At 41.2% G+C, this 27,731-nt stretch overlaps 1 protein-coding gene across 2 annotated transcripts in view; it reads right to left on the bottom strand.

The window, feature by feature from the left end:
• The window catches only part of LOC125464337 (aryl hydrocarbon receptor-like), a 175,771-nt gene that overhangs the window by 35,841 nt on the left and 112,199 nt on the right, over positions 1-27,731 (bottom strand). Inside the window, exons 4-5 of one of the 2 annotated variants that reach the window (XM_048556652.2) lie at positions 22,759-22,848; positions 707-839 (exon numbers count right to left, since the gene is read on the bottom strand). In XM_048556652.2, the coding sequence (XP_048412609.1) occupies positions 707-839; positions 22,759-22,848 (223 nt within the window). The remainder of the gene's footprint in view (positions 1-706; positions 840-22,758; positions 22,849-27,731) is intronic. The other variant, XM_048556661.2, reaches the window with a different exon arrangement.

The following is a 27,731-nucleotide window of genomic DNA, read 5'->3' as shown; positions in this document are numbered from 1 at the left end:
CCTTGCACAAAACTTTGATTAAATTTAAAAAAAATAATTTGCAATAAAAATATTTCAATGGAAATCTAAGTGAATTATTTGCAACCAGATGTAACTGGGAATGCATTGGCACTTAAGAACAAAACAATTGCTTAATAATGAATATTAACAATGTAAATGTAAGCAATAAATGACTGAATAGTACAGAATATCAACTGATGAACACAACAGGTGTGGCAAGCAACGCAAAATGAAAAAGTCACTTAAGTGTTAATCATTAAAGAATGATTTTACGAAGTAGTTACTTTGTCATATAGGCAAAGGTTGCAGCCAGAGTAAGAAACAGTAATGGTTTTATTGAGGATTAGAGCATTACAAGGTAGAATTGAGGATACAGTGGGCTGGGTGGGGTAGGGAATCATATTTGGTTGTACCAATTCAAGCCTTAACTCTTTGGAGCAAAAAGAACAAGTGGAACAGTCTATCATAGAGAGCTTAGATTTAGCAATGAGTTGTTCAGGTGGGAGGTAGTTTGGAATGTACAAACAGGTAGAAAAACCATGCTGAATTCACATTTTTCATATTATTATTAAAGACTTACATTTCAATGCTTTTTTTATGTGGTTGTTTGGTTAAAGTGCAAACAAGTGAGATTAATTTTGTCAATTGTACGTAATAAGATCTCAGTATTTGCAGCTTACAAAATGACTGAGTAAATGTGCACTACTACCTGGAATTGGCTGTTCACACTCCGGAGTTGAGGTTGACATTGGATTTAGGGCCCAATGAAGTTGTCGACGAAACTCAGCTCTATCTTCTGTGTGGATCAGTTCAAAAACGCTCTGATGGATGACATCAGACTGTAAAAAGAAAACAAACAGATTTTATTCAATCTTAACTTCAGTCTTACAATATGACCCAAGTATGTTAAACAAAGCTATCCTTCTCAGACTCTACATTCTTTTCTTGGTTTAATTCATTTCAACGTGAGCATGAGCATTGAATGCGGGTAAAACAAAAGCTACTAGCTTAATGACTGCAAACTAATGCTCATCATACAGGGGGAAAACAAATAACATTCTGGTTTCACTCTTTAACTATGTCCAATTCCCTCAATAAACTCATTGTTTTATGCCACACATGCATAAAATATAAGTTTAAAGACTGATAGATTATTTCTGAAAACTCACATCGATTTCCAAGAAACCATAACACAGTACATATACATGGCAGGAGCATTTTTAAATATCCTCCATGTTACCATCTATTGGTTACTCAACCTTTCATTTGCTTATGTTTACTGGGAAAGGAAAAACATTATTAGGTTTGAGTTTTCTATGAAGTCCACGCCCATAAACCTATCTCCATATTGAGTTGACCAACTGCCATGTGACTGTACCATCATATCATTGTATATTACTTCTTAATGCACAATCATAAACTATGGTAATCTCCTGAGGTTAAAACTTTGTGATGTCTCAATACTAAAAAAAAACAACAGATTTCAACTCATCATTAGCAAGCATCAGGAATAACTAAAGCAAATAATGTGAATCGATTTTGAAAAAAAAAATTACAAAGCTGTCACTCAGTGGTTTTCTTTGGTAAGCCACCGAGTCTCATTGAACATCCGGTTTACCAACCAATTCAACCAGAATTGGTTATAATCTATAAACCATTAACCGATTTTGCAACTGCAAATTACCTTAAGTTTGGATCAAAGCCACTCATGCTTAAATCGCAGTAAACACTCTCAGATTTCTCTTGCTCTAGCTCATGCTGACTCAAAAAACACACTATTTTGTATGGTAGGAGTCTCAAACAACACAAAATATCAAAAAAAGAATGAAACCAAATGGACAAACATGGATAAAAGAGCTGAATTCTAGACATGAGGTAAGTGACTGCCCTTGACCTCAAGGCTACATTTCAAAGTGTAAGATCAAGGAGCCCCAGCAAAACTGGAGTGAATCGGAATCAGGGGGCAAACCCTTTGCTGGTTGGAGTCATATCAGGCACACAGGAAGAACGTTATGGTTGTTGGAGGTCAGTCATCTCAACTCCAGGAATCATTGGAGGAGCTCATCAGGATAGTGTCCCTGCCCTGACCAACGTCTGCTGTTTCAATGATCTTCCCTCCATTGCAAAGGTTAGAAGTGGGGATATTTGAGATGATGGAACAAAATACTGAACAGATGCTGAAGCAAATGCAGTAAGACCTGCACAATAGCTAGGTTTAGGCTGAAACATGACAAATATCATTCATGCTGCACAAATGCCAGGAAGTGCCCATCTCCAATTTGATAGAATCTAACTACTGCCTCTTCAACACATTCAACAACGCTGATGTCAATGAATTCCACTATTAATATTCTGGTGGCACTGGTCGGAGTCAGAGGCGGGTGGAGGTGGGGTGAAAAACAGAGGTGGTGGTGTGCTCACCATTGAATTACCATGAGCTAGAAATTGAACTGGACTTTCCAGATAACTATTGCAACTACATGTGCAGGCAAAGGCTAGGAATCCTGCAGTGACATCGCCTGTTTCCTAAAAGACAGTTGGCAATCCATAAAAAACAATTCATGAATGTGAAAAGGAAAATTCAGGAATGCTCCCCACTACATTGACCATCTAAGGGCCTCAACTGGCATGGAGTCAGGCTACATGCTCAAGGCCTCATTGCCACCATGACAAGATGGGTGAAGAAGGCAGTAGGAATGGCACCTATGGCATTCTCTAGCACGATAAGTAGGGAGTCTATTGTAATGTTTTGTCCTACGTTTGTCAGCCTGATGATCATACGTGCATACATATTTGCATCTACCTTTAATGTTCTATTTCTTTCTGGAAAGCCAGGCTTTTACCAAAGCGTGCTATTCTTGACACTGTAACTATATCAGTGCACTATTCTGCTTTCTCTCTTTTTGGCATTTCTCACATGACAAGAAATCTAGGTGCCAGTAATGTGCATGTACAACATGCATGATAACATGGCAGAAGTGTTAGCATTCTTGAAACCCACCATCCGTCAATAATATAGAAAGGAAAATGGGCTGTAAAAGAGCAACTTCGACATACAAAGAGGCTCTTCATCAAGGCCACTATGTCCTTACCCAGCTCTACTGTTATTAACAAGAAAGTTGGGAGGGCAAAGGCATGGATGCTTTTCAAATTGAAAATTTGTATTCAATACAAGTATTCAACATACATTGGTTTCATTGCATTCATGTATGCATTATTGTTATTGGTAGAGATCTGCTTGGTTAGAGACCTAAATGCTTTGGTATGCCTCATGGTATAGCTAACTTACAAGGGACTTAGAGGTACTTCCTTTATTATGAAAGAAACCATACTGTGATTGTCATCACTCTTGATTGACTGCTTATGTTAGTAACCAGCGTCATACTCATCACTGTGGGATATGGCTGAACTTAAAGGCTCATCTGCCCCGCCTTCCATGCTTCATGTAGGATGTTAAGCAAAGAGAAATATTGCTGCTGAACTCAAGGACTCAACCAGCCAACACATGGAGATGTACACACATTTGGATAGTACTGTCATATCCTCCAGATCTCATTTTCTCACGCAGGCCGGCCAAACACCCCACGTCCTTGCCATTTGCAGAATGCCAAACCTTTTCCATTTCACGCTACCTTTCCCCCAAATTCATTCCTCAACATCCCCCATTCCCCCTAAATCATCCACTCACTACCTTGCTGGTCCTCAGCCTTCATAGGAAAGTTTATTTTCCTACTCCCCTCCCTTATGGCATAGAGTGAAGCCCAGGAAACCACGGACATTACACACCAACTGTTTTTCAGGTCAGTAGCCCAAATGCTACCTAGCCTGCCATTGCTGCCATCTTGGGTTGAGCCGCAATGATAAAGTCATCAGCATGTTGAACCAGCCTGTGTCATAGGATCTGTAATACAGTCTTTATTTCACTATAATGCAATTTGTACACTAGAACCTTGAGGTATTCAGTTCATGACTATTTAAAGGGGGCATGTACCATTTGGGCTAATGAGCTCATCTGCTGCCGAGCATCAGGCCAACAGAATCCACTTTCTCTTTTCTTTGTTTTCTCTCTCCTTTTTGTCTTAGCGTTGGTGGAGAAGGTGGCATCCGTGGTCAGCATTGGACGTCAGCTGCAGTGATGTAGTGGGCCGGTACTGATCCTCCTTGCATTGACAGAAGCATTGGTTCCATCGTTGGCAGCATGGTAGGAACAGGTGTGGTACCCCTGACGGTGCAGGCCTGGAGCAGGGCTTGTAGTGGCAACAATACAGTGGTTATAGCAACGATGGTGGCCAGCTTGGAGCCTGCTGTGCAGACAACACGACCCCCCCCCCGCCACCGCAACATTGCTGACGTTAAGAGGAGAACAAGAAGGGAGGAAGACGAACTCTGTTTTTAGTTATATTTAGTTACGTCTTAATACCCCATGTAATTTAAAAGGCATGGGAGCGTGGCACCATATCACACTTTTCACTGTATTTATTTGTTAAACACAAGTGCCAATAGATCATTCAATCCACTCTCTTGGGCTTCATAAAATTCCCCCCAGCACCAATAATTGTGAACGTGGAACACTGATCAGGCTATAAACAGTTTTGTTAAAATAAATCTAAAGCTTAATAGTTTCTTAACAGTGAACTAAATTATGTTGCTGGAAACTGGATCTACAGTGCAGTAAGAAAAAAAAAGTGAAATTCTACTGATGGTTTATGTAATAAGTTAATTTCTATAAAATGCCAAAAGTGGGAAACACTAGAAACAGAAAAATACAGATGTAAACTAAAAGCCAACATGGAAAATAACTGAACAAGGTTGACAGACTGAAGTGGAAGGGTTTGAGGCAACCTGGTGGAATTGAAGGGAAAAATTGGGAAGTCTTGATTAAAGTCAAGACATTCCCCTCTTTAAAGCAAAGATGATCTTGATTCCATGCTTTCCCTATAACTGTGATTCATTGTGCCAAACAATTTTAACTCTTGTTAGAACACAACCGTTTCTTTCATAAAAATCATATTTATTTGAGTAGTAACCTTTTTGATATGGTAAAACACTAAAAGGAAGCAGTGAACAATGCTCAAGTGCTAAGCCAAAAATCACATGTAACCTTGGTTAATATGGACGTAAGCCATTGGCAATAGGAACATTCAATGAAGTCTCATTCATTTTCTAAAATGAAGCTTTCTAATAAATAAGTTCATCTTATTCTGATAGAAAATATGTTGGTCCCTTTTAAATTATGCATACAGTGGTGATTCAGAAGTAAGTTTAAAATGTTAGCTTACTGACTACATAATTAATATAGATTACATGCCTTGCCAGTTACATATTCTAATACAAGGCTGAAGTAGCATACTTGTTTTTTCTCCCTAAGCTTTTGGTGGGTGGAATTTCATGATCAATTATTAATGGCAAAGCAGAAAAGATACAAAATTATTTCACGACTAAATTAGTTCTACTCTTGCAATTTATAGTTACAAAGTACAAAAAACATTGTAATGTGAAAATATTCTTCTTTGACCTTTGTAAAAGATGCAAAGAGAAGTCCTTAACATCCTAAAATTATTCTGGAACAGGTGAATGATTTGTAAACTGATAAGGCTGAATCTTTCAATCAGCTGTCTCCACTTCCCCACAGAACAACAAACAGCAGCAGCAGTAGTGAACATATTGGTCATCTTGGCCACTTTAAAACAGCATTTTTACAAAGGCCAGGCACTTCGCAAAATAATAATCAGCTCAAAACTTTTACAAATATTAAATAACTTACTGTTTCCCATGAATAATATGTAATAAGTTACTCCTTAGTTTGACAAGGTTCACGTGAAAATGTGCCTCACTTCCACTTCATCAGAACAGTTATAATCTATGCTCCAACCCCTAGATATTGATGGGACAATGAGTAGAAGCATGTTTTTATTACTTAACCTGGAATCCTTTCATAATCTAGAAAATCATGGTTTTTCGTTGACCTTGGCTGCAACGCCCACGTCCTATATTTGTTTCGACACCGATTACCCTTGAACCGACTTGCTTGCTAGGCTATTTCAGAAAATCGTTACAAAATCAATCAATTGCAATCACATCAGAGTGGGCCTACAGACACAAAGACCAGACTGGTTAAGGACTGCAGTTTTCCTTCCCTGAAAGACATTAGTGACCTCGATTTTCATTAATGACAATCAATGGTAGTTTTATAACTATCATTGCTATGAATAGCTTTCTAACAACTGCCATGATGTATAAATTTAAAATCCCATTTAACTTTTTAACCATTCTACTCTACTCAAATGCTGAACTTTAAGATCGGAATATCTAAAATATTTTACCACTTGAAAATCTTACTTTAAAGGTTGTACTTTCTTTCAGTCCTCTTCCCAGAGATAAGATACAGTTTTGAGCAACAAGTATAAGTTTTTATAAATGCAAGGAAATGTGAATATTAGCAGAACAGTAGCGATATAAAAAGGAGCAAAGAAAGTATAAAGCATCAATAACAGTTGCAAAAGTAAATACAAAAAGTAAGGTTAAGCAAAGCAAACTTAATGTTCTCCTATTCATTCTGCAGTACATAACCGGGCCAATTAACTTTCTCATACTAAAATTACTTCAATGAAAAAAATGGAGAGCTGCAAGTCTAAGTTTTCAGATATTATATATACCAGCATCTGAATACTAAAAGTTTTGCTTGTAAAGGCAAGCAATTATAAGTGGTTTGAGACAGACAGATGAGCAACAAAACTATCGTATATGAACTTCAATATGAAGAAATGCAATGCCAACCATTTTGGCTAAGAAACGCAAAACAATTTGATTTAAACAAGCTGAGAGATGAGCAGCTATAGAGCACTTGGCATTTAGATATCCACACTTTTACCACACTGGGTAGCACATGGGAAAACAAGCCCTGCTACTCTCCAAATTGTCACAAAAGTTGAAGACTTTTTAAAAAAGCACACAAATTTTCACAATTTACTTGGCTTTTTGATCCAGATTGATAGAAAATGGATTTCTGTACCTATTAAAAGTTACTGTTTATCATAAGTACACTTTTAAACTACAGACAAACAATTATGAACAGCCAACATACAACTCTACAGTTAGAAGTTCTAGTCCACTTATAAACTTCCCCATCACACATACCCGCACACACAAAGACACACGCGCACACGGGAAAAGAAAATATGATGGGCCAACGGGAACAACTGGAAAGGCAGTTCAATAGTCTGTCCGCAATGTTTGCTGAGATGATCTTTTTTTGCTGATCACCATGTTGCTTCCTCCATCTTTGCTCTCCATATACTTTCATTTGTTTGCTGGAGGCAGAGTGACTAGTTGCCAGTTGTAAAATTCTTTGACTTATCAATTAAAGTCACAGTTTATAGCAACTGGGAAGGAAACTTAACTAGCTATTTTCATGCTTGAGATGCTTTTACTGAAGAGAAAACAGACAGCTCCTGACTTTTTGGAGATCCAATGGCTTCTCCCCTAATAGTTACGCCCACAAGCTTTCAACTATGTGATTGCTTCTCAGGTAGCTAATTGGAGGCAGACAACCTTTGTCATTGGTCTGTAGATCAGTCACGAGTTATGAATCAGTTACTTGTTGTCAGGCTCCCAATATTGCTTGAAAAAGCAGCTGAGTAAACTACATTTACAGTGAGCACCAAGTTACTTACTTTCAAAAAGCACAACAACATTCAACAATCTTTAGTTTCCTAAAAAAAGAGCTATTCCTTATTTGGATCTACAATCAAAAACATCAGAAAATAAAAATATATATTCTTTTACAATACAGATTTAAAATACCAAGAGGTCAAAGAAATATTGCCTTTATTGCAAAGGGACTGCAATGTGAAATTTCCAAACTCATTTAAGTAACGCATTCTGTTTTGGCACTGAATAATTGGAAGGATGTGCAGAAAAAGCATCATGTAGATTAGGTTAGATTAGATTCCCTACAGTGTGGAAACAGGCCCTTCGGCCCAACAAGTCCACACCGCCCCTTGAAACATTCCACTCAGACCCAGACCCAGACCCAGACCCATCCCCCTGTAACCCACACACCCCTGAACACAACGGGCAATTTAGCATGGCCGATCCACCTAGCCTGCACATCTTCGGACTGTGGGAGGAAACCGGAGCACTCAGAGGAAACCCACGCAGACACGGGGAGAAAGTGCAAACTCCAGAGAGACAGTTGCCCGAGGCTGGAATTGAACCTGGGTCCCTGGTGCTGTGAGGCTGCAGTGCTAACCACTGAGCCACCGTGCCGCCCAATTGACCTTAGAGTGATACAGCATGGAAACAGGCCCTTCAGTTCCATCTCGTCCACGCCAACCATGTTCCCAAACTAAACTAATTCCACCTGCCTGTGTTTGGTCCATATGCCCTTAAATCTTTCCTATTCTGTACCTCAGCAATTTTTTTAAAATGTTGTAACTGTGCCAATATTCACCACTCCTTCTGGCAGTTCATTCAATACATAAACCACTCCGTGTTTAAAAAGTTGCCCCTCAAGTCCTTTTTAAAAACTTTCTCCTCACACCTTAAAAATATGCCCCTTATTTTTGAACTCACCCCCCCCAGGGAAAAGACTCTTGTCAGTCGATGCCCCTCATGATTTTATAAACCTCTAGAAGGTCACTCCTCAAACTCATATGTTTCAGTATAAAAAAGTCCCATCCTAGCCAGCCTAGTTTTTATAACTCAAACTATCCATACCCAGCAACATCGTGGTAAATCTTTTCTGAACCCTCTCCAATTTAATAATATTCTTTCTATAACGAGAATCACGCAAAAGTTTATAGGAGTAAGTTTAAGGACAATTTGCATAAACCTGGCTAACGTTTCATTGAATTTAGAAGGTTAAAGTATGATGTAACAGAGGTACTAAATTAATTATGGGATTTGATAGCACTGATGCACAATTTTCTCTTGTGGACAATACCAACAAGAGTCATAAATTAAAATGCATACTCCCGCATTTTGGTGCGAAACTGGGAGCTACTTTGCTAGACGCAAGCACTGGAAAAGCTGTGAATGCTACATCAATTGGAATTTGTGATAAAAATTGATCGGTTTTTCAACTTATGTATAATTGAAAATGGATCAGAAAGTGAGGTAAGTTGTGTACCGAGAGATCAGAAAATAAAGTAAAGCTTGTTTAAATTTAACACTTATGAATTCCACTGAACATTTAAACATTCTACTGCCAATTAATTATTTGCAGAAATGTATCAATGAATACAATATAAGATAAACAGCAACTAATTTGTTCTTCACAATCTCCACAAATTGCAAACAGCTGGATAATCGGTTATGTATCAGTGATAATGGGAACTGCAGATGCTGGAGAATCCAAGATAACAGAGTATGAAGCTGGATGAACACAGCAGGCCGAGCAGCATCTCAGGAGCACAAAAGCTGACGTTTCGGGCCTAGACCCTTCATCAGAGAGGTTTTGTGTTGTGTTCTTGCTTAAGCTGTAAATATTGGGATTACTCCAGTGCAGTACTTCAGAATAATGCCATGGAATATTTTAAATCCACCAAAATGGATAGATGGAGCTTTGTTCTGGTTGCTCACCTACCAAACTGCAATTCCCCATCAGTACCACGTTGGAGTATAAGCCTTGACTTTTGTGCTCAAACCCTGCAAATGGATATGAATGTGGAATTTTGCAATTGAGAATCAAGTATATTACCAACTGAATCACAATTGAGGCTGAGGTATTGATCCTCAATAGTATAACTGAATGTTAAAGAAACCTATTACTCTTTCTGTGTTTTGTTCTCTGCATTCCTTTTATTTCGATCTTTATTTTCAAGAAACTTAAGGCAACACGTCACCTTTGGAAATTTGTAGCTCCAAACTTCTCTGGGAGGATTTTGGGTAAGTAGCTTCCAAATAATTGATGAGGTGGTCTGCGTGTAGGGGCGTGTGTATATAGGGGCACACGCGCATGTGTGTGTGTGTGTAGTGGCATGCATGCATGTGTGTGTGTGTTTGTGTGTGTGTGTGTGTGTGTGTGTGTGCACGGGTGTGTGTGTAAAAGCATGATGTGCATGTGTGCGTAAGGTCCAGAGTACAGGATGGTGTAGGAGAGAGGATCCATGACTGTTGAAATGGATGGGGAAGTCTTGGATTTCTGGAGCACATTAGGATATTGAAGTTTCTTAGATTCAAGGGGCACCTGGATTTGAGTGTGAAGGAGTGGTCAGGGTCTGGATGAAGAGCTGTGTGTAGGGGAGCACGGGATGCATCAACACAATACTGAGAAGGTTTCATCTGGTGTTGTGGAAGGGCAAAGTGGGGTGGGAAAAGCCTGGTTAATAATGGTTTAGTAAAATTGAAAAAAATGTAGGAGGAACTTTAAAAAAGGTTGGTCTGGAACAGTCTGCCATTCTGATGCACTGTGCGGTCAGTGAGTTCTGATGCCAAATGCAGCCAGAACATGAGATTTTTTCAAAGAGAATGCAAAGGGACATTGAAGTGAAATAAATTTCCCTGACAAAGGAAAGAGTTGGGGGTATTAGGTGGAAGCTAGGAATCCTACAACATATTAACAGAGTTAAGTATCATCAAGTGTATACATTGTTAATTGCATATTAATTGTGTATCAATCGATTTCACTAGTTGGTATTAACAAGGGATTAATTTGTGCTACCGAACAGGATCAGACAGAATCATTGTATTTGAAGGTGCACTCTTGTAGCGTTTATATGCATTTTTAAAAAAGAATTCTTTCATGGGATGTTGCTGGATTTTCCGGCATCCATTGCCATTCTTAATTTCTCTGGAAGAGGTGATGTTAAGCTGCCTTATTGAACCGCTATAGTCCTTATGGAGCAGGTACACCCACGGTAGCATTATGAAAGGAGTTCCAGGACCTTAACCCAACAACTCTGAAGAAACAGCAAAATAATTCCTCGGGCTGAAGAGAGGCTTGGAGGGAAATTCACAGGTGGTAGTTTAGATTAGATTCCCTACAGTGCGGAAACAGGCCGGTGTTCCAATGTAATCTACTGCCTTTGAGCTCTAGGCAATAGGGTTCTCAAGTTTGGAAGGTGCTGTCAGAGGTGCCTTGGTGAGTTGTCCCAATGCATCTAGGAGACGGTACACACTACCATCATATGAAAGGGTGGTGAAAGGAGTGCATGTCAAAGTTGGTGGACGTGGTGCCAAACAAATGAGCTGCTTTGTTCTGGATGGTGTCAAGCTTTCCGAGTGCTGCCACAGATGCATTCATTCATTCAATCAACTCTATCACACCCCTGACTCATGCCTCGTAGTTAGCGGACAGACTTTGGGAGTCAGGAAGGAATTTATTCACCACAGGATTCCTAGCCTCTGACCTGCCTTGCAACTGCAGTATTGACATGGCTGGTCCATTTTCACCTTTGATCAATGATAGCCTCCAAGATCTTGAGAGTTGAGGATTCAGTAATGGATAATTGAATAGCAAGGGGAGATAAGGCGAATAAAAGCTTAAAGTGTATGGGAAAACTTATATTCTAGTTCTCTACCATTTGACTTTCAGGAACAGAAGTTCTGTTGGCAAACAGAGAAAAAATTGTAAAAGAAAAAGCTCTTGAACAAAATTTAAGCCATGGTATAGATTGTACTTGGCATGGAGAAGTTCTAAAAAAATGTTCTAAACATTAACATATGAATGAACTCAGGATTACAAAGCATTTATTATGTCCAGGAGGAGAATGAAAAGAATGCATAAGCGTTTGCAGAAGAAGGTACTGTTTCAGGCAAATGCTCAAGTTTGAAAGGCGAATGAGCTTGCTTGAATGAAAAGGAAAGAAAACTGTAGGAAAGAAATTTGTGTAGCTCTTAACCACTAACATATCAGACTAATGTTATAAGAATATTATTTTGCCATATCAGGGAGCAAAGTTTTGATTCCATTAAAATTCATTTTGAGTAGCGGGATAGGAATTTTGTTAAAAGGCCAACAAAGGGTACATGAATCATGATGCAGAATTTACCCACACCTCTTTCTTAATGGCTCAGGCAGCTGCCAAACCTCAACCTGCCTACTTATTCCAATAATGGTAGCAGGCATCACACTACTAAGGGTACTACAACAGGAAGCCCCAAATTCACATGAGGCTAGTGCTACTTTGACTTGGCCTGCATGATGTAAACTGGTTGCTTTTCTTACAGGAACCTTCTGGCTACAACATGTGCTGAGAATAGTTAAAGGTAAGTTTATGAGCAACAAGTAGAGTGCACCCCAAGATTCTCCTTTTCCTCAGCTGCAATACCTCCAATTTCTTTTCCCTCAAGGTGTTGGGAGGTTCTTCAAGTGATATTGTGAGGAGAGTGGGAACATTCAGCAGGGACAGAGGCTGCAGGCTGACCCTGAGGATCTGAATATAGCATCACAGTGACCTCAGGCAAGTTACCAAGGTCAGTCAATATATCTTCACAGGCCAAATTCATTCAAATGATATACTATTCCATTTATCACAGCTCTTTCTTGATCTAACAAGCAGTATTCATATACATACAGAACATTAGCACAACCACCCAGCACTGTTGCAAGTTTCAATCATTTTACAGCTTTCATGCATGGATAAAACCCACTTCCGAGCATGAAATGCATCTGTCATCTCACTGATGCAGCAACTGATGGTGAATTGGGAGATGTAACAAATGGCTCCTGCTCCAGCTTAAGGAACCCCAATGCAATTAGATTCATGTCCGTAGCCACTTTCACTGCCAATGGTGTGCCGTCTATGCTGTGCTCTGAGGTTGTGGTTACAATTGCAAGAGGTAAGAGTGCTGTGAGTACCTCTTTTGTAAAGCACAGATGATGGAAACACTGTCAGCGACTCAAGCAGATGAGAAACAGATGGTCCAAGAAGTTCCTTGACGGATAAGGCTTCATGCTGAGAGCCCACAGAGCATAGAACATGGGCCTATGGCCAACCATGTCTGTACCAACCAGGCTGCCATTCTAAACTGATCCCATCTGCCTGCTCATGGCCCTTATTTCTCTATTTCTTGTCCGTACATGTGTCTGACTATGTGCCTGTTAAACATTGCTATTGTATCTGCTTCTACCACCTCCCCTGGCAGTGTATTCCAAACACCTACCACCAGCTGTGTAAAAAAAACTTGCCTTGCACATCTCCTTTAAACTTGCTCCTTCTCACTTTAAACTCACGTCCACTAGTGTTTTACATTTCCACCCCGGAAAAGAGACCAACTATCCATCCTATCCATACTCCCCATAATTTGATATAATTTTTCCAGGTTACCCTCACCCTCCAATACTCCAGTGAAAACAATCCAAGTTTGTCCAACTGATCCTTGTAACCAACACACTCCAACCCAGACAACATCCTGGTAAACTGGGGGGTGATATCAAGGGAGGCAGCAGAGAAAGAGATCAATCTGAGACTGGTGCAACTGGAAAAAGAAGTCAGTCAAACAGTCAGGGCAGACAGGAACAAAGCAGAGGACAAGGTGAGACTGATGAAATAAACTGTATTTATTTTATTGCAAGAGGCTGAACAGGTGTGGCAGATGAACCCAGGGCATGGTTGGGAACATGGGACTGGGATGTCATAGCAATTACAGAGATATGGCTCAGGGATGGACAGGGCTGGAAGCTTAATGAGCCAGGTTTAGATGCTATAGGAAGGATAGAAATGGGACAAGTGAGGAGGGGGAGTGGTATCTTACCTTAAGGACAACATTACAGCTGTACTTAGGGAGGATATTCCTGGGAATACCAAGGAAGTTATTTGGATGGAACTGAGAATTAAGAAGTGGATGATCACCTTATTGGGATTGTACTATAGGAGCCCCATTAGTCAACGGGAAATTGAGAAACAAATTTGTAAGGAGATCTCAGTTGTCTATAAGAATAATAGGGTGGTTATTGTAGGGGATTTTAACTTTCCAAACATAGATTGGAACTGCCATAGTGCTAAGGGTTTGGATGGGGAGGAATTTGCTAAGTGTGCACAAGAAAATTTCCTGATTCAGTATGTGGATGTACCTACTAGAGAAGGTGCAAAACTTGACCCACTCTGGGGAAAAAAGGCAGAGCAGGTGACTGAGGAATCAGTGGTGAACCAATTTGGTGCCAATGACCATAATTCTTCTAGTTTTAAAATAGAAAAAGATAGACCAGATCTAAAAGTTGAGGTTCTAAATTGGAGGAAGGCTGGAAAATGGGAAGCCTTCAAAAATGAGATAACAAAAGCCCAGAGGCAAGGCTGGTAGGTGTAGGAATGCTGGATGACTACAGAAATTGAGGTTTATGTTAAGAATAAGAAAGAAGCATATATCCGATATAGACAGCAGGCATCGAGTGAATTCCAGAAGGGTATAAAGGTAGTAGGAGTATACTTAAGAGGGAAATCAGGAGGGAAAAAAGAAGACGAGATACCTTTGGCAAATAGTGTTAAGGAGAATCCAAAGAGAATCTATAAATACCTTAAGGGCAAAAGGGTAACTGGGGAGGCAATAGGGCCCTTAAAGATCAGCAGGAGATGGGGAGATACTAAATGAGTATTTTGCATCTGTGTTTACTGTGGAGAAGGATATGGAAGATATAGATTGAGAGAAAATGAATAGCAACATCTTGAAAATGTCCCTATTATAGAGGTGGTGGTGCTGAACGGCATGAAACAAACAAAGGTGGATAAATCCACAGGACCTTGAACAGGTGTACCCTAGAACTTTGTGGGATGTGATTGCTGGGTCCCTTGCTAAGATACTTGTATCATCGATAGCCACAGGTGAGGTGATGGATGACTGGTGGTTGGCTAATGTGATGTCAATATTTAAGAAAGGTGGTAAGGAAAAGCCAGGGAACTCTCGACCATGAGCCTCACATCGGTAGTGGGCAAGTTGTTGGAGGGAACCCTGGGGGACAGGATTTGCATGTATTTGGAAAGACAAGGACAGTCAACATGGCTTTGTGCATGAGAAATCATGCCTCACTAACTTGACTGAGTTTTTTGAAGAAGTCACAAACAGGATTGATGAGGGCAGAGTGGTGGATGTGATCTATATAGACTGGTAGCAAGGTTAGATCACATGGAACACAGGCAGAACTGGCCATTTGGATACAGAACTGGCTCGAAGGGAGAAGACCGAGGGTGGTGGTAGAGGGTTGCTTTTCAGACTGGAGGCCTGTGACCAGCAGTGTGCCACCAGGATTGATGTTGGGTCAACTGTTTATCATCATTTATATAAATTATTTGGATGTGAGCACAGGAGGTATGGTTAGTAAATTTGCAAATGATACCAAATTGAAAGTGTAGTGGACAGCACAGAATGTTACCTCAGAGTACAACAGGATCTTCATCAGATGGGCTGATGGGCTAAGGAGTAGCAGATGGAGTTTAATTTAGATAAATGTGAGGTGCTGCATTTTGGAAAGGCAAGTCAGGGCAGGACTTATACTCCTAACGGTAAGCTCCTTAGGAGTGTTGCTGAACAAATCAATCATTGAGAGCAGGTTCACAGCTCCTTGAAAGTGGAGTCACAGTGAGATAGAATAGTGAAGGCATTTGGTATGCTTACTTTTATTGGTAACTGTAACGAGTATAGGAGTTGGGAGGTCATGTTGTGGCTGTACAGGACATTGGTTAGACCACTGTTGGAATATTGCATGCAATTCTTGTCTTCCTGCTATAGGAAGGATGTTGTGCAACTTGAAATGGTTCAAGAAAGATTTACAAGAATGTTGCCAGGGTTGGAGGGTTTGGGAGAGACTGAAAAGGCTGGGATTATTTTCCCTGGAGCGTCACAGGTTGAGGGGTGACCTTACAGAAGTTAATAAATCATGAGGGGCATGAATAGAGCAAATAGGCAAGGTCTTTTCCCAGGGGTAGGGGAGTCCAAAACTAGGGGGCATAAATTTAAGGTGAGTGGGGAAAGTTATAAAAGGGATCTAAGGGGCAACTTTTTCATGCAGAAGGTGGTGCATGTTTGGAATGAGCTGCCAGAAGAGATGGTAGAGGCTGGTATAATTACAACATTTAAAAGGCATCTAGATAGGTATATATCTTGGAAGGGTTTAGATGGATATGAGCCAAATGAAATGAGATGAATTTAGGATATCGAGTCGGCAAGGGTAGCTGGAATGAAGGGTTTGTTTTGTTGCTGTACTTCTCAATGACATTATACCTGCTCCTAATTCTCTTCCTCCCTCTGTGCCAGCTTGTCTCTTCTTTGCTGCCTTTGCTGATCTCTCTCGCAGTTCAAGCCAAATGAATGATAGCTCCCATATTTAGAAGTGGGTGGCCCAAGCAGAATACCTCAAGTCAGAATTAAGGCGCTATCCATGTGAATCACCATTTGCACTCAACCTCAGCAATATTAACCAACACTGCCTGAAAAAAAACCTAACATTTCTACTATAACAAAATCAACAGAAATTATGCAGCAATTAATTGGCAAGATGGGATGACACATTCAAATATCATTGGTACAAGAGTCCATTTTGCTGCTGAACACATGGTTAAGGAATGGTGTTAGCTGGGGCTGAGAGATTGAAGATGGAATTTTGGCATCAAGTCAAATTGTGCTGACAGTCATCATAATCTGCCTGCAGTGCACACTTCTAGCACATAGTCCTAATGTGTGCTTTAGTGGCCTCATTAAGACAGTGTGCACCATGTGTCATACTTCAAGTGTGCTAAAATTGTGGGGGCGCCATTTTAATACCATACACACCATAACACTAAACATACAAATGCTATTTATCCCAATGTTATAACCATCATCTTTAACACATAACATGCATTTGAGGTGCCAGTGGGTTCTATTTATGAAAGCGACGTGCAGTAGATTCTCAAGATTCAATAGTTTTGTGATAAACAGGTAGCACGGTGGCTCAGTGGTTAACAATGCCTTACAGCAGCAGGCACTTAGGTTCAATTCCACCCTTAGGCGACAGTGTGGAGCTTGCACATTCTCTCCGGGTCTGCATGGATTTCCTCCGGGTGCTCTGGTTAGCTCCCAAAGTCCAAAGATGAGCTGGTTAGGTGGATTGGCCATGCTAAATTGCCAACAGTGTTTAGGGATGTGCAGAGTAGGTGGGCGAGACATGGGAAATGCAGGGTTGCAGGGAAAAGTGTACGGAGGGGTGTGGTCTGAATGGAATGAAGGGTCGGTGTGGACGGTGGGCTGAATGGCCTGTTTCTATATTGTGGGGATTCTATGATTCTGTGTTACCCTACACTCAAGAAATAAAAGAATCCTTCCTAGTTTATTCACAGCATATTACTCTATATTTTCAAATTTCATTAGCAAGCAATAAATGCATGAGTTTAGTTAATTCCAAATGCAATGAGAAGCATTTACACATTGTCCTAGATTTTTTAGTTCCAATGACAGCAAAACTACTTGCATGCACCCCAATCCTCCTCTGAAAGTCACTGTAACATCTGAAGTCTGCAGTTCAACACAAACGCAAGAAGTTATTTCCGTAATTTAATGTTTCTCCAAAAGTACTCTTTTGAGATACCCCGGACTGCAATCAGAAAGCCAACAAGTTTGAGGTTATTTTTTACTTGTATCTAAGAGACCAAGGATGCATGAGGTAACTGATCGTGGTACTGTGGTACAGTAAGCCAACTAATGTCAACTTTCGCTTTGTGTTTTCATCAAAATTCCTCCAAAAATCATAATATGAATAATTCAGAGATGGTAGGAACTGCCAATGCTGGAGAATCTGAGATAACAAGGTGTAGAGTTGGATGGACACAGCAGGCCAAGCAGCATCAGAGGAGCAGGAAAGCTGACGTTTCGGGACTAGACCCTTGAAGGGTCTAAACCCGTAATGTCAGCTTTCCAGCTCCTCTGATGCTGCTTGGCCTGCTGTGTCCATCCAGCTCTACACCTTGTTACCTCATGAATAAAATAATTATTCTTTTTGAGTTCTATGTGATAAAATATCAGCTTTTCAGCTACATGGCTACGGACTTTAGAAAACAAATTAGCGATTCCTCAAACACAGTTCGCCTAAATGCAAACTGCAAATGCAAACTGGTCGCTATTTAAATAGCTAAGCATAGCCATGGATAGCATTTTCCTTTATTCTTGGTTTTACAACATTGGTGAGAACAGGTGACGAGTTGCATTCTCAATCAGAATGCTCAGACTGGATGTAGTAGTGTTATATTATCCAAAGACTACAGGACCATACTCAGCCCCAACACTGGCTATGATTTGTGTCATTGAACCAGAATTGAGACTTTGGTACAACATTGATTTTGCAAATTAATCAGTTGCTACAGAAATACAGTTCACAGACATATTATTTCCACAAGATGAAGAGCAAAATTCTTTTTAAAAGCTACTTCAAACCTACATTACCAAAACAGTGACTTCTGATACTTCATTCATTTGAAATCTCCTAAATCTGTTACTAGTTTTCATGTTGTTCCTTTTAATGTTACTTTAGAGCTCTTAAGTGTTACCCATTTCTGAAGGTAACACCTGCAAGAATATGACCATATGATGCAAGAGCAGAAGTAGGTTACTCAGCCCCACTGAGACTACGCCATCATTTAATAAGATCATAGCTGCTCTAATAATGCTCAAACCCACTTTTTTCTTTAACCTTCCCTCCAAAACTTTTGATTCACTTACTGATGAAAAAATCTGTCTATGTCAGCCTTGAATATACTTTACGGCCTAAACAGCTTTTTGCTAGAGAGTTCTAGTACATTTAGAAAATAAACCAATCATCTTTCTTTAAATGTGTGACCTCTTGCTCTGATGATTCCCCCCCCGGTCCAGCGACTCTGCCACAAGGGGAAACAATCTCTCTTTCACACTGTCAAGCCCTTCCAGAATATTCTATATTTAAATAAGGTCACCTCTCATTCTTCTAAATTCCAAAAAGTGCTGGCCCAGCCTACTCGACCGCTCCTCATAAAGTCCCCTTATACCTGGAGCCAATGTGGTGAACCTTCTCTGGATTGTCTCCAATAAAAGTCTACCTTTACTTAGCTAAGGGGGCCAAATATATCACAATATTCTAGGTACGGTCTAATATGTGCCTTGTATAGTTTTAGCCAAATCTCACTATTTTTACATCCAATTCCCTTTGAAGTGACGACCAATAGTTGCGTTCATTCTGACCAAATGAACTTGGATACCAGATTTTTGTAATTCATGCATAAGGATTACCAAATCCCTCTGTGCTGCACTTTCTCCAGTCTTTCTCCATATTTAGTGCTTCTATTTCTCCTGCTAAAGTATATAATCTCTCATTTTCCCACATGATATACCATCTGCCAAGTCTTGCCCACTCATTTAATTTGTCTATAATCCTCTGCAGTCTTGATCATCCTCATTACTGAACCAGATTTGAAGAAGTTATATTAAACATTAAGTCTTCTCATCTTCACAGATGCTTCCAGGCTTGAGGTTCCCCACCATTTTCTGTCTTTATGACTAAAATTCAAAGCTATGCATCTGTTTATATAGTCCACTATTCCGTTTAAATCAAAGCTTTGTAACGCATTCTGCTATAAAGATTTGTACATGAACCCTGAGGTCTTTCTATTCCTCTGCTCTACTTTAAATCCTAACCTGCTTCATATTTCCGCTCTTGATTCTATACCTGCAGTTGTTGTATTTAGATTCCCTACAGTGTGGAAACAGGCCCTTCGGCCCAACAAGTCCACAATGCCCCTTGGAGCATCCCACCCAGACCAATCCCCCTATTACCCACACACCCCAAACACTATGGGCAATTTAACATGGCCAATCTTAGCTGCACATCTTTGGACTGTGGGAGGAAACCGGAGCACCCGGAGGAAACCCATGCAGACACAGGGAGAATGTGCAAACTCCACACAGACAGTCACCCGAGGCTAGAATCGAACCCAGGTCCCTGCCGCTGTGAGGCTGCAGTGCTAACCACTGAGCCACCGTGCTGCCTGTTTTGTCTCACATCAAACCATTGATGAAGCAGCACCTTATTTAATCCTGTTTTACTCTTCCTGCTCCAACACCTGATGGAAACCTCTTCTTGAAGCTTATCCTCATGATGCTCACTTTCAATCATAAAATGAGCTTCGGTACTAGGACTCCAGTCATTCAGTTTATGTTAATAATTTAGATGATGGGACTGAATGTAATATTTTAAATTTTGCAGATGAGAAAACCTGGTTGGAAGGGTGAGCAGTGAGGAGGGTGCAGAGATGTTGCAGTGTGATTCAGGCAGAATGAGTGAGTGTGCAAATGCATGACCGATGCAGTACAACGTGGATAAATGTGTGGATTTTCCACTTTGGTAGCAGAAGTCGGAAGGCAGATTATTATTCAAATGGCTGTAAATTGAGAGAAGGGAATTTCAATGAGATCAAGGTGTGTTCATGCACCTGTCGCTGAAAGTGAGCATGCAGGTGCAGCAGGCAGTAAAGAAGGCAAACTGTATATTGGCCTTAATAGTGAGAGGATTCGAGTCCAAGAACAAACATGTCTTGCTGCAATTACACATTATACTGGGAATTATACTGGTGAGGCTGCACCTGGAGTATCACGTACAGTTTTGGTTTTCTCACCTGAGGAAGAACTTCTTGCTGTACAGGGACTGCAGCAAAGGTTTACTCCAAGTGATTCTACAGATGGTAGGACTGACAATATGAGGAGAGATTGAGTCGGTTCGGGAGTTGTATACACTCAAGGTTAGAAGAATGAGGGGGGATCTTTACAGAAATCTATAAAATTCTAACAAGTTAGATGCAGGAAAGATGTTCCCAATAGTGCGGGACACCAGAATCAAGGAGCTTAGTTTAAGGATAAGTGGTAAACCTTTTAGGACTGAGTGGAGGAGAAATTTCTTCATCCAGAGAGTGGTGAGCCTGTGGAATTCACTACCACAAAAAGTGGTTCAGTATAAACCGTTATATGTTTTTAAGAAGGAGGTAGATATGGCTCTTGTGGCTAAAGGGGTCAAGGGATATGAAGAGCGAGGGTGGGATTTGAGTATTGAACTCAATGATCAACCGTGATCATAATAAACAGCACACTCAAGGGGTTGAATGGCCGACACCTGCTTCTATTTTCTATGCTTCTTTTCCCTATGTAAATTCCAAGCCCAATCTATTGCCCAGAAAGTCACCTCTGACATTCATCCTTCATCTCCATTGCTGCTGAAGACATTATTCATGGTTCTGGTCTGCTACAGGTTTAATTTTTCAACACCCATTTCACTGGCTTCCAGATCACCCATACACATTAACTACAAGTGACATTGAACTTTCCTGTGCACTTTTGTTCTTACACATAGCACCTTTTGGTCAGGTCAATGTCTATGACACAATTTGTTCATTCAACATGATCATCATCTTAATCGACAATTTCCACTAGAATCTATCCCTGCATGTTGCAGCAACATCTCATTGTGTCAGTCATCTTCACACATAGCCTGCCATTACACACCCCCTGTTGTTAGTCACTAACAGCCCCCATTAACAACTATTCGCCCTCCCAGCCTGATTATTAGCAACTCCTTTGTCTGTCCAACTGTCTTTCTCTCTCTTTGGGCTCTATCCTATCGTTTACTCCCTACTCCACCCACCTCCCTATTTTCTGTCATCTGACGTTCTGTGCAAGGGTCACCGGACCCAAAATGTTAACTTTGCTTTCTCCTTCACAGATGCTGACTAGCCTGCTGAGCTTTTCCAGCAACTTTGTTCTTGTTCTCTTCACATCCGCTTATGGTTCACTGAGTACTCCCTGTTCATTTACTCCACCACCATCAGGGCCACCACCTTCAGCCACTTGCTTAGCATAGTCAAAATATTTCCCTCAGTCAAATTAAATCCCTCCCCATCATCAAAAGTATCCTTCTAACTGACCTGTACCTTGGTCATCTCCCCTAATTACCATCACGTATATGTCGGACATGACCCACAAGTACAAAACACCACAGGATGCTTTCCAATTGTAAATGAAGAAAAGTTCTTGTTGATGTTCACTTAATCAATATGCTTTAAGTGTTCAACACACATTAAAAACACTTGTATGTTCAAGGATTTTACCCAATGGTAATATTCAGGTGGTTGTTTTTGATCAGCGCAGATGTGATGGGCCAAAGGGCTTTCACTGCACTGTGGATCTCTAAGACTTTAAAATGGCCAGTGAACCACGTTTATAAATCCTACTGCAATTGTCTCCCAAAATCTAACCACACGTCATCCAAACAACTGTACTTGGGGTTAACTCCCACAAAGAATATAATAAGGGAGTAACTGGTATAACTGAAACCTGAAACCAAAAGATCCAAAATGCACACTACCCTAACGGTTTTGAAATTCAGTTATTAAACCCAAGTTCCAATTCTGTAAACCACTGCCAAACAATCTGTTAAGAATGTTTTCATACAGTGAGCCATACGAATATTTCTTCAGGCAATTGCAATAAAATTTAGTTTAGCAACAATCGAGTCTACTCTGTATGGGACTTTTTAGTTTCTGAGTGAAAGAATAAATAAATAATAGCTTTGAACCTTTGCCCGGTATAACTGCCGAAAAATAAACTTAATTATTTTGACAGACAGCAAATTACATCTCCGCGTCAGTTAATAGTTAAGGAAATACCAAAGCAATCAGATTGTTCAGGTCCAACTTGAATTTCACACGCAAGCTGTCACATGCAACCATGGGATATAAACTTGTAAATCCAGAACTGTGATAAATGAGCTTCTCATTTTTGTGATCCTTATACATTTATAACACACACAAAAAAAAGAGAAAACAAGCCTACCTGGTGAAACCCCAGATAGTCTTGGATGGTGGAGGATGCATAAAAAACTAATCCTTCAGCTGTAATCACCAGCACAAATCCACTGAGAGCCTGCAAAGTAAAAAGAATAACAGAAGTCAACCAAATAGGTCAGCAATAGGATAAAAACATTTCCTGTAAGTGAGGTGCACAACCTATGAGTCACAGAATATAGTTGGGAAGTAGAAGAAAACCGCTTGTAATAAATAACTTCAGCCTATTGTTTTAGATCATGTGCTGTTTACAATATAGTTGCATCTCTCATACAGCATGGTGTCAAAATTATCTTTTTTTTTTATCAATGAGGTTCAAAGCAATTCAACAGATGAACACTACTTCCTATGATACAAATTCATTTTGGCTGGAAATTTTGCTTTGTTTGTTTTTGGGATGAGAGCATCACTGACAAGGCATTTAATCACCGGGAGAAGGATTGAGCCACTTTCTTGAAATGTTGCCATCCGTGTGGTGTAGGTACATCCATAATGTTACTGGAAAGGAAGTTCCAGAACTTGTATCCAGTGATAGTGAAGGAACAGTTTTAGAGTTTCAGCTCAAGCGCAGAGAATGGACTGGAAGAAATTTGCAGGCAGTGGTGGTGGTCCTGTGCATCTGTTTCCCCTGTTCTTTTAGGTGGTAATGGTTTGAGGATTTGCATGGTACTTTTGAATGAGGCTTGGTGAATTGTTTCATCTGTAAACATTGCTGTCACTGTCCATCAGAAGTGGAGGGAGTGAAAGTTTCAAGGTGATGGCTGGGGTGCTATTCAACTGGAGTGCTTTATCATGGACGGTTTCCACAGTCTTGAGTAAGGTTAGAGCTGCACCTACCCAGGCAATTAGAGATTACTCTGTCACACTCCTGAATTGTCTCTTGTAGATGATGGACAGGCTGTGGGGAGCAAGTATCTGAATGACTTGTAGCTGGATTCCCAGCCTCTGGCCTGCTTTCAAACTCAATATTTATTTGGCTGGTCCAGTTCAGCTTCTGGTCAAAGCTAATCCCCAGAATGTTGACAACGGGTAAGTCAACAGTAGTGATGTCACTAGATATCAAGGAAGGATTGGTTAAATTCTTTTGCTGGAAATGGTCATTGCCTGGCACTGTATTGTGCGAATATGACTTACTCCTCTTCAGCACAAGTCTCATTCTGGTTCAGCTGTACAGCATCGTTCCTTACTACTTCTCACCTATCCAATCCCTCAACAGTATAAGTTCTTCCTGCCTTCTGTGCTATTTGCTCACTCACTAGGTGCACCTCATGACCTTTTCTCTAAGGTACCCAGCATGGAGGGTGCAAGAGTTAGCCTTGCCAGTGCATCCCCTGAACATTCTGCGTCTGCTTCCTCCAAGATGAAACAAACACTGACGGATTAGGCAGCTACTTTCATTTTGCTCAATCCCTGCCCTTTCTCTCATTCTGTGAGAAAATGGACCACAATAAAGATACAAAGAGATTGGCGTGGTGCTCGATTACCTGTACCCTCCATCACCTCCAATACTCATTCCTTGCTGGGTACCTTAGCCAGACTAGACTAGGAACATATCCTAGTGAGCACATTGCTGGTACATCTCTGTATCAAGGACTCTGAACAGACACCTGCTCAGACTCAGCAAGGAGAGGACCTCATGATGATAGTCGTTAATAACTTCATTAAAATGTACAAATTTGACACAGGAGCAGCAGGGAGGTTTGTCAGAGACACTCAGAGAAAATGGACTGGAGGTTGGAGATGTCCAACTCTATCAGAGCCATGACAACAAAATGTGAGGCTGGATGAACACAGCAGGCCAAGCAGCATCTCAGGAGCACAAAAGCTGATGTTTCGGGCCTAGACCCTTCATCAGAGAGGGGGATGGGGTGAGGGTTCTGGAATAAATAGGGAGAGAGGGGGAGGCGGACCAAAGATGGAGAGTAAAGAAGATAGGTGGAGGGAGTATAGGTGGGGAGGTAGGGAGGGGATAGGTCAGTCCAGGGAAGACGGACAGGTCAAGGAGGTGGGATGAGGTTAGTAGGTAGATGGGGGTGCGGCTTGGGGTGGGAGGAAAGGATGGGTGAGAGGAAGAACAGGTTAGGGAGACAGAGACAGGTTGGACTGCTTTTGGGATGCAGTGGGTGGAGGGGAAGAGCTGGGCTGGTTGTGTGGTGCAGTGGGGGGAGGGGACGAACTGGGCTGGTTTAGGGATGCAGTTGGGGAAGGGGAGATTTTGAAACTGGTGAAGTCCACATTGATACCATTAGGCTGCAGGGTTCCCAGGCAGAATATGAGTTGCTGTTCCTGCAACCTTCGGGTGGCATCATTGTGGCAGTGCAGGAGGCCCATGATGGACATGTCATCTAGAGAATGGGAGGGGGAGTGGAAATGGTTTGCGACTGGGAGGTGCAGTTGTTTGTTGCGAACTGAGTGGAGGTGTTTTGCAAAGCGGTTGCGAACTGAGCGGAGGTGTTCTGGTTGCGAACTGAGCGGAGGTGTATCAGAGCCATGTTGACCATGGTATGAGTGTATTTGATTGCCTCCATGGAAGTCAGGTCTGACCAGATCCAGCAGTAAAATTAGTGAATGTTGGCAATGGACGCAGACAAGCACTCTATCACTATAACCACTGGTGGTTAACAAGGCTACAAAGCATGTTGACTTTATTCCAAGTGCCCCTTCCTCAAGCACACAGGGTGATTCCAGTAGGTACCAATGCTGGAGGACAAACCACGTGCAAGACCCTCCCCTCCCATCCTGCCTGTGATCCTCAATCCTGTTGCAGTTTAAGGCAAGGAAGGTGTACGTGCATCCAGCAATGACACTTTCAGCATTTCTGGGACCAGCAGTCCTAAATACACCTGCAGTCATCTCCAAAAAAAAAGGCCCTGATATAAGGTGGATTCATTCTACCACAGCTGCAGATCCTTACATTGCACCAAAAAGCTGCGGAAGGGCAAGGGAAAAGAAAACCTTTGGAGGGCAAATAGGTGGCCTGGGCGACACTTTATTGGAAATATAAAATATTGCAACTTCACATCACTTGTGATGGACGGACATTTTTGCTGCAACCATAAGAAAGTACAGAGGAAGGAAAGCCACCTTCAGCATCACACAATGTTATAATCCTGAAGTATAGCTATTCTTGCTGTCGCCCCCACAATTGCAGAAAACTTCTTCATCGTTGCAAAAAGGAGCATTAGGGGTTATGAAGGCTTCCACCAGGTTGTACTTTAACTTTCATAAAATAAGGGGATAAAGAAAGCAAGGAAAAACTAGGGAGGAGCTTTTGCAGCTGGGATTAAACAAGGAATGTTTTCCTCTGCAGGATCAACACATTTACAGTCAGTGAGTGATGTCTTCAGTTCCACTGGTTGCTAAACAAAGCTGTGGTTGATGATGCTGAATTGTAGGGTGGCGAAGGTGATGCTCCTTCAGAAGAATGCCTACATTATTGTACTCAGCACAACGCTGAGGCTCTCATGGATGCTCATCACCTGTCACATGCCCTCATTGCATCCTCCGGTTGTTCGTAGCAAAGCATGCAAGCATTATAAAAAGCACTCCGCCTATACAGTACTGCAAAAAATCTGCAGACTCATGCAAGGATGGGAGCCTCACCTTGAAGAGACTTTGCATGGCCAGATTGGAAGGTGATATTGAAATGCACATACGGAAGGCCTCATGTCATTGCATTGTGACCACTATTGCTGTATAGCCTGTAGCTCCCCTCACCACAAGTGCTGCAGTTGATAGTTTTTAACCATCGTGTCCCATTTGGTGGTACCACTGCCCTTCTCTCATTTGCAGGCATGTCCATTGAAGAATAACGATGGGATTCTTGCACTTTCTCTGCATTATGAGGAACTTTTTGCTGAAAACTCTGCATTTGGAGGCTGGTCGACATCCACTGGAGACTGATGCAGGTCTGGACTTCCAAATGCATGTGTCCCCACCAATTTCAGTCAAGGGTCATGGTACAGCAGACACGGAAATAAACAGCAACTCCTGTGCTTGGATCCATTGGCAACGTTTCCATACAACATATGTGGAAACAGTGCATCTCCTCAGTAAAATGATCAAGCAGCAGCCCACACATACAAATGACATTTAACCATCATCTTCCATGGGATATGGAGACCTCTGACAAGGAGGACAACAATGATATCTCTGCAGAATTCTTTTGTTTTATTTTATGAACTTGCTTCAGATATATGATACCTGTGCTATTTGACATACAAAGTATGAGGCTGCCAATGAGATAGGAAGAATAGGACCTTCTCTTCTTCACCCTCACATTTCCCAGTGACAGCAGCATTGCAAGAAGGATAATGGTGTGGACATTTTATAATCCAAGATGTGGGATAAACAGCTCCCGAGCCTTGCACAGCCTATGAGACCCTGGAATGTGTTTGTGAATTGGAGAATGTATGTGAAATTTTACACCTCACCTGTCATACTTCCACTTCACAGCCATTACTAGGATTCATGTGTAATGTTCAACGACATAGTCATGATTGACTAAAAGTCCTAGCCAAAAGCAATGCAGTGAGTCAATGCAGGAGGTTCACATCCACAATTCTGTGATTGCAGATGTCTTTACTGTGTACTGTGTGAGTAGCTGATTAATGCAATTGTTACTTGAAGGGCCTCATATTACTCACATGTACAGCCAGCTCTCTCTGAGCGTGGGGGCAGCCAGTTTACATCTCCATTACGCATTAGCAGTTCAAATCAGGATGAAAGATGATGCAGGCAGTTCTTCAGAGCGAATCACTGTTCAGCATATCAATCCAGCTGACACCTCAATCCTTCACATATTCTCTTCAACCCTGCAATCAGTGTCAACCCCATCAGGTTTGGGTTTCCAAGCTTGCCCAAACAACTCTCTTATTTAGGTTTACCTCTTGCCAGCTAACCTACAGAGCCCTAGACCTGCAGCTTGATCATGCCGAACATCACTACACTTTCCTCTCAGTA

This window comes from Stegostoma tigrinum, chromosome 2 (assembly GCF_030684315.1).
Source record: "Stegostoma tigrinum isolate sSteTig4 chromosome 2, sSteTig4.hap1, whole genome shotgun sequence".
Taxonomy (NCBI): Eukaryota; Metazoa; Chordata; class Chondrichthyes; order Orectolobiformes; family Stegostomatidae; genus Stegostoma; species Stegostoma tigrinum.
Note: the sequence above shows the minus strand (reverse complement) of the source record. Positions and strands in the feature narration are given on the sequence as shown.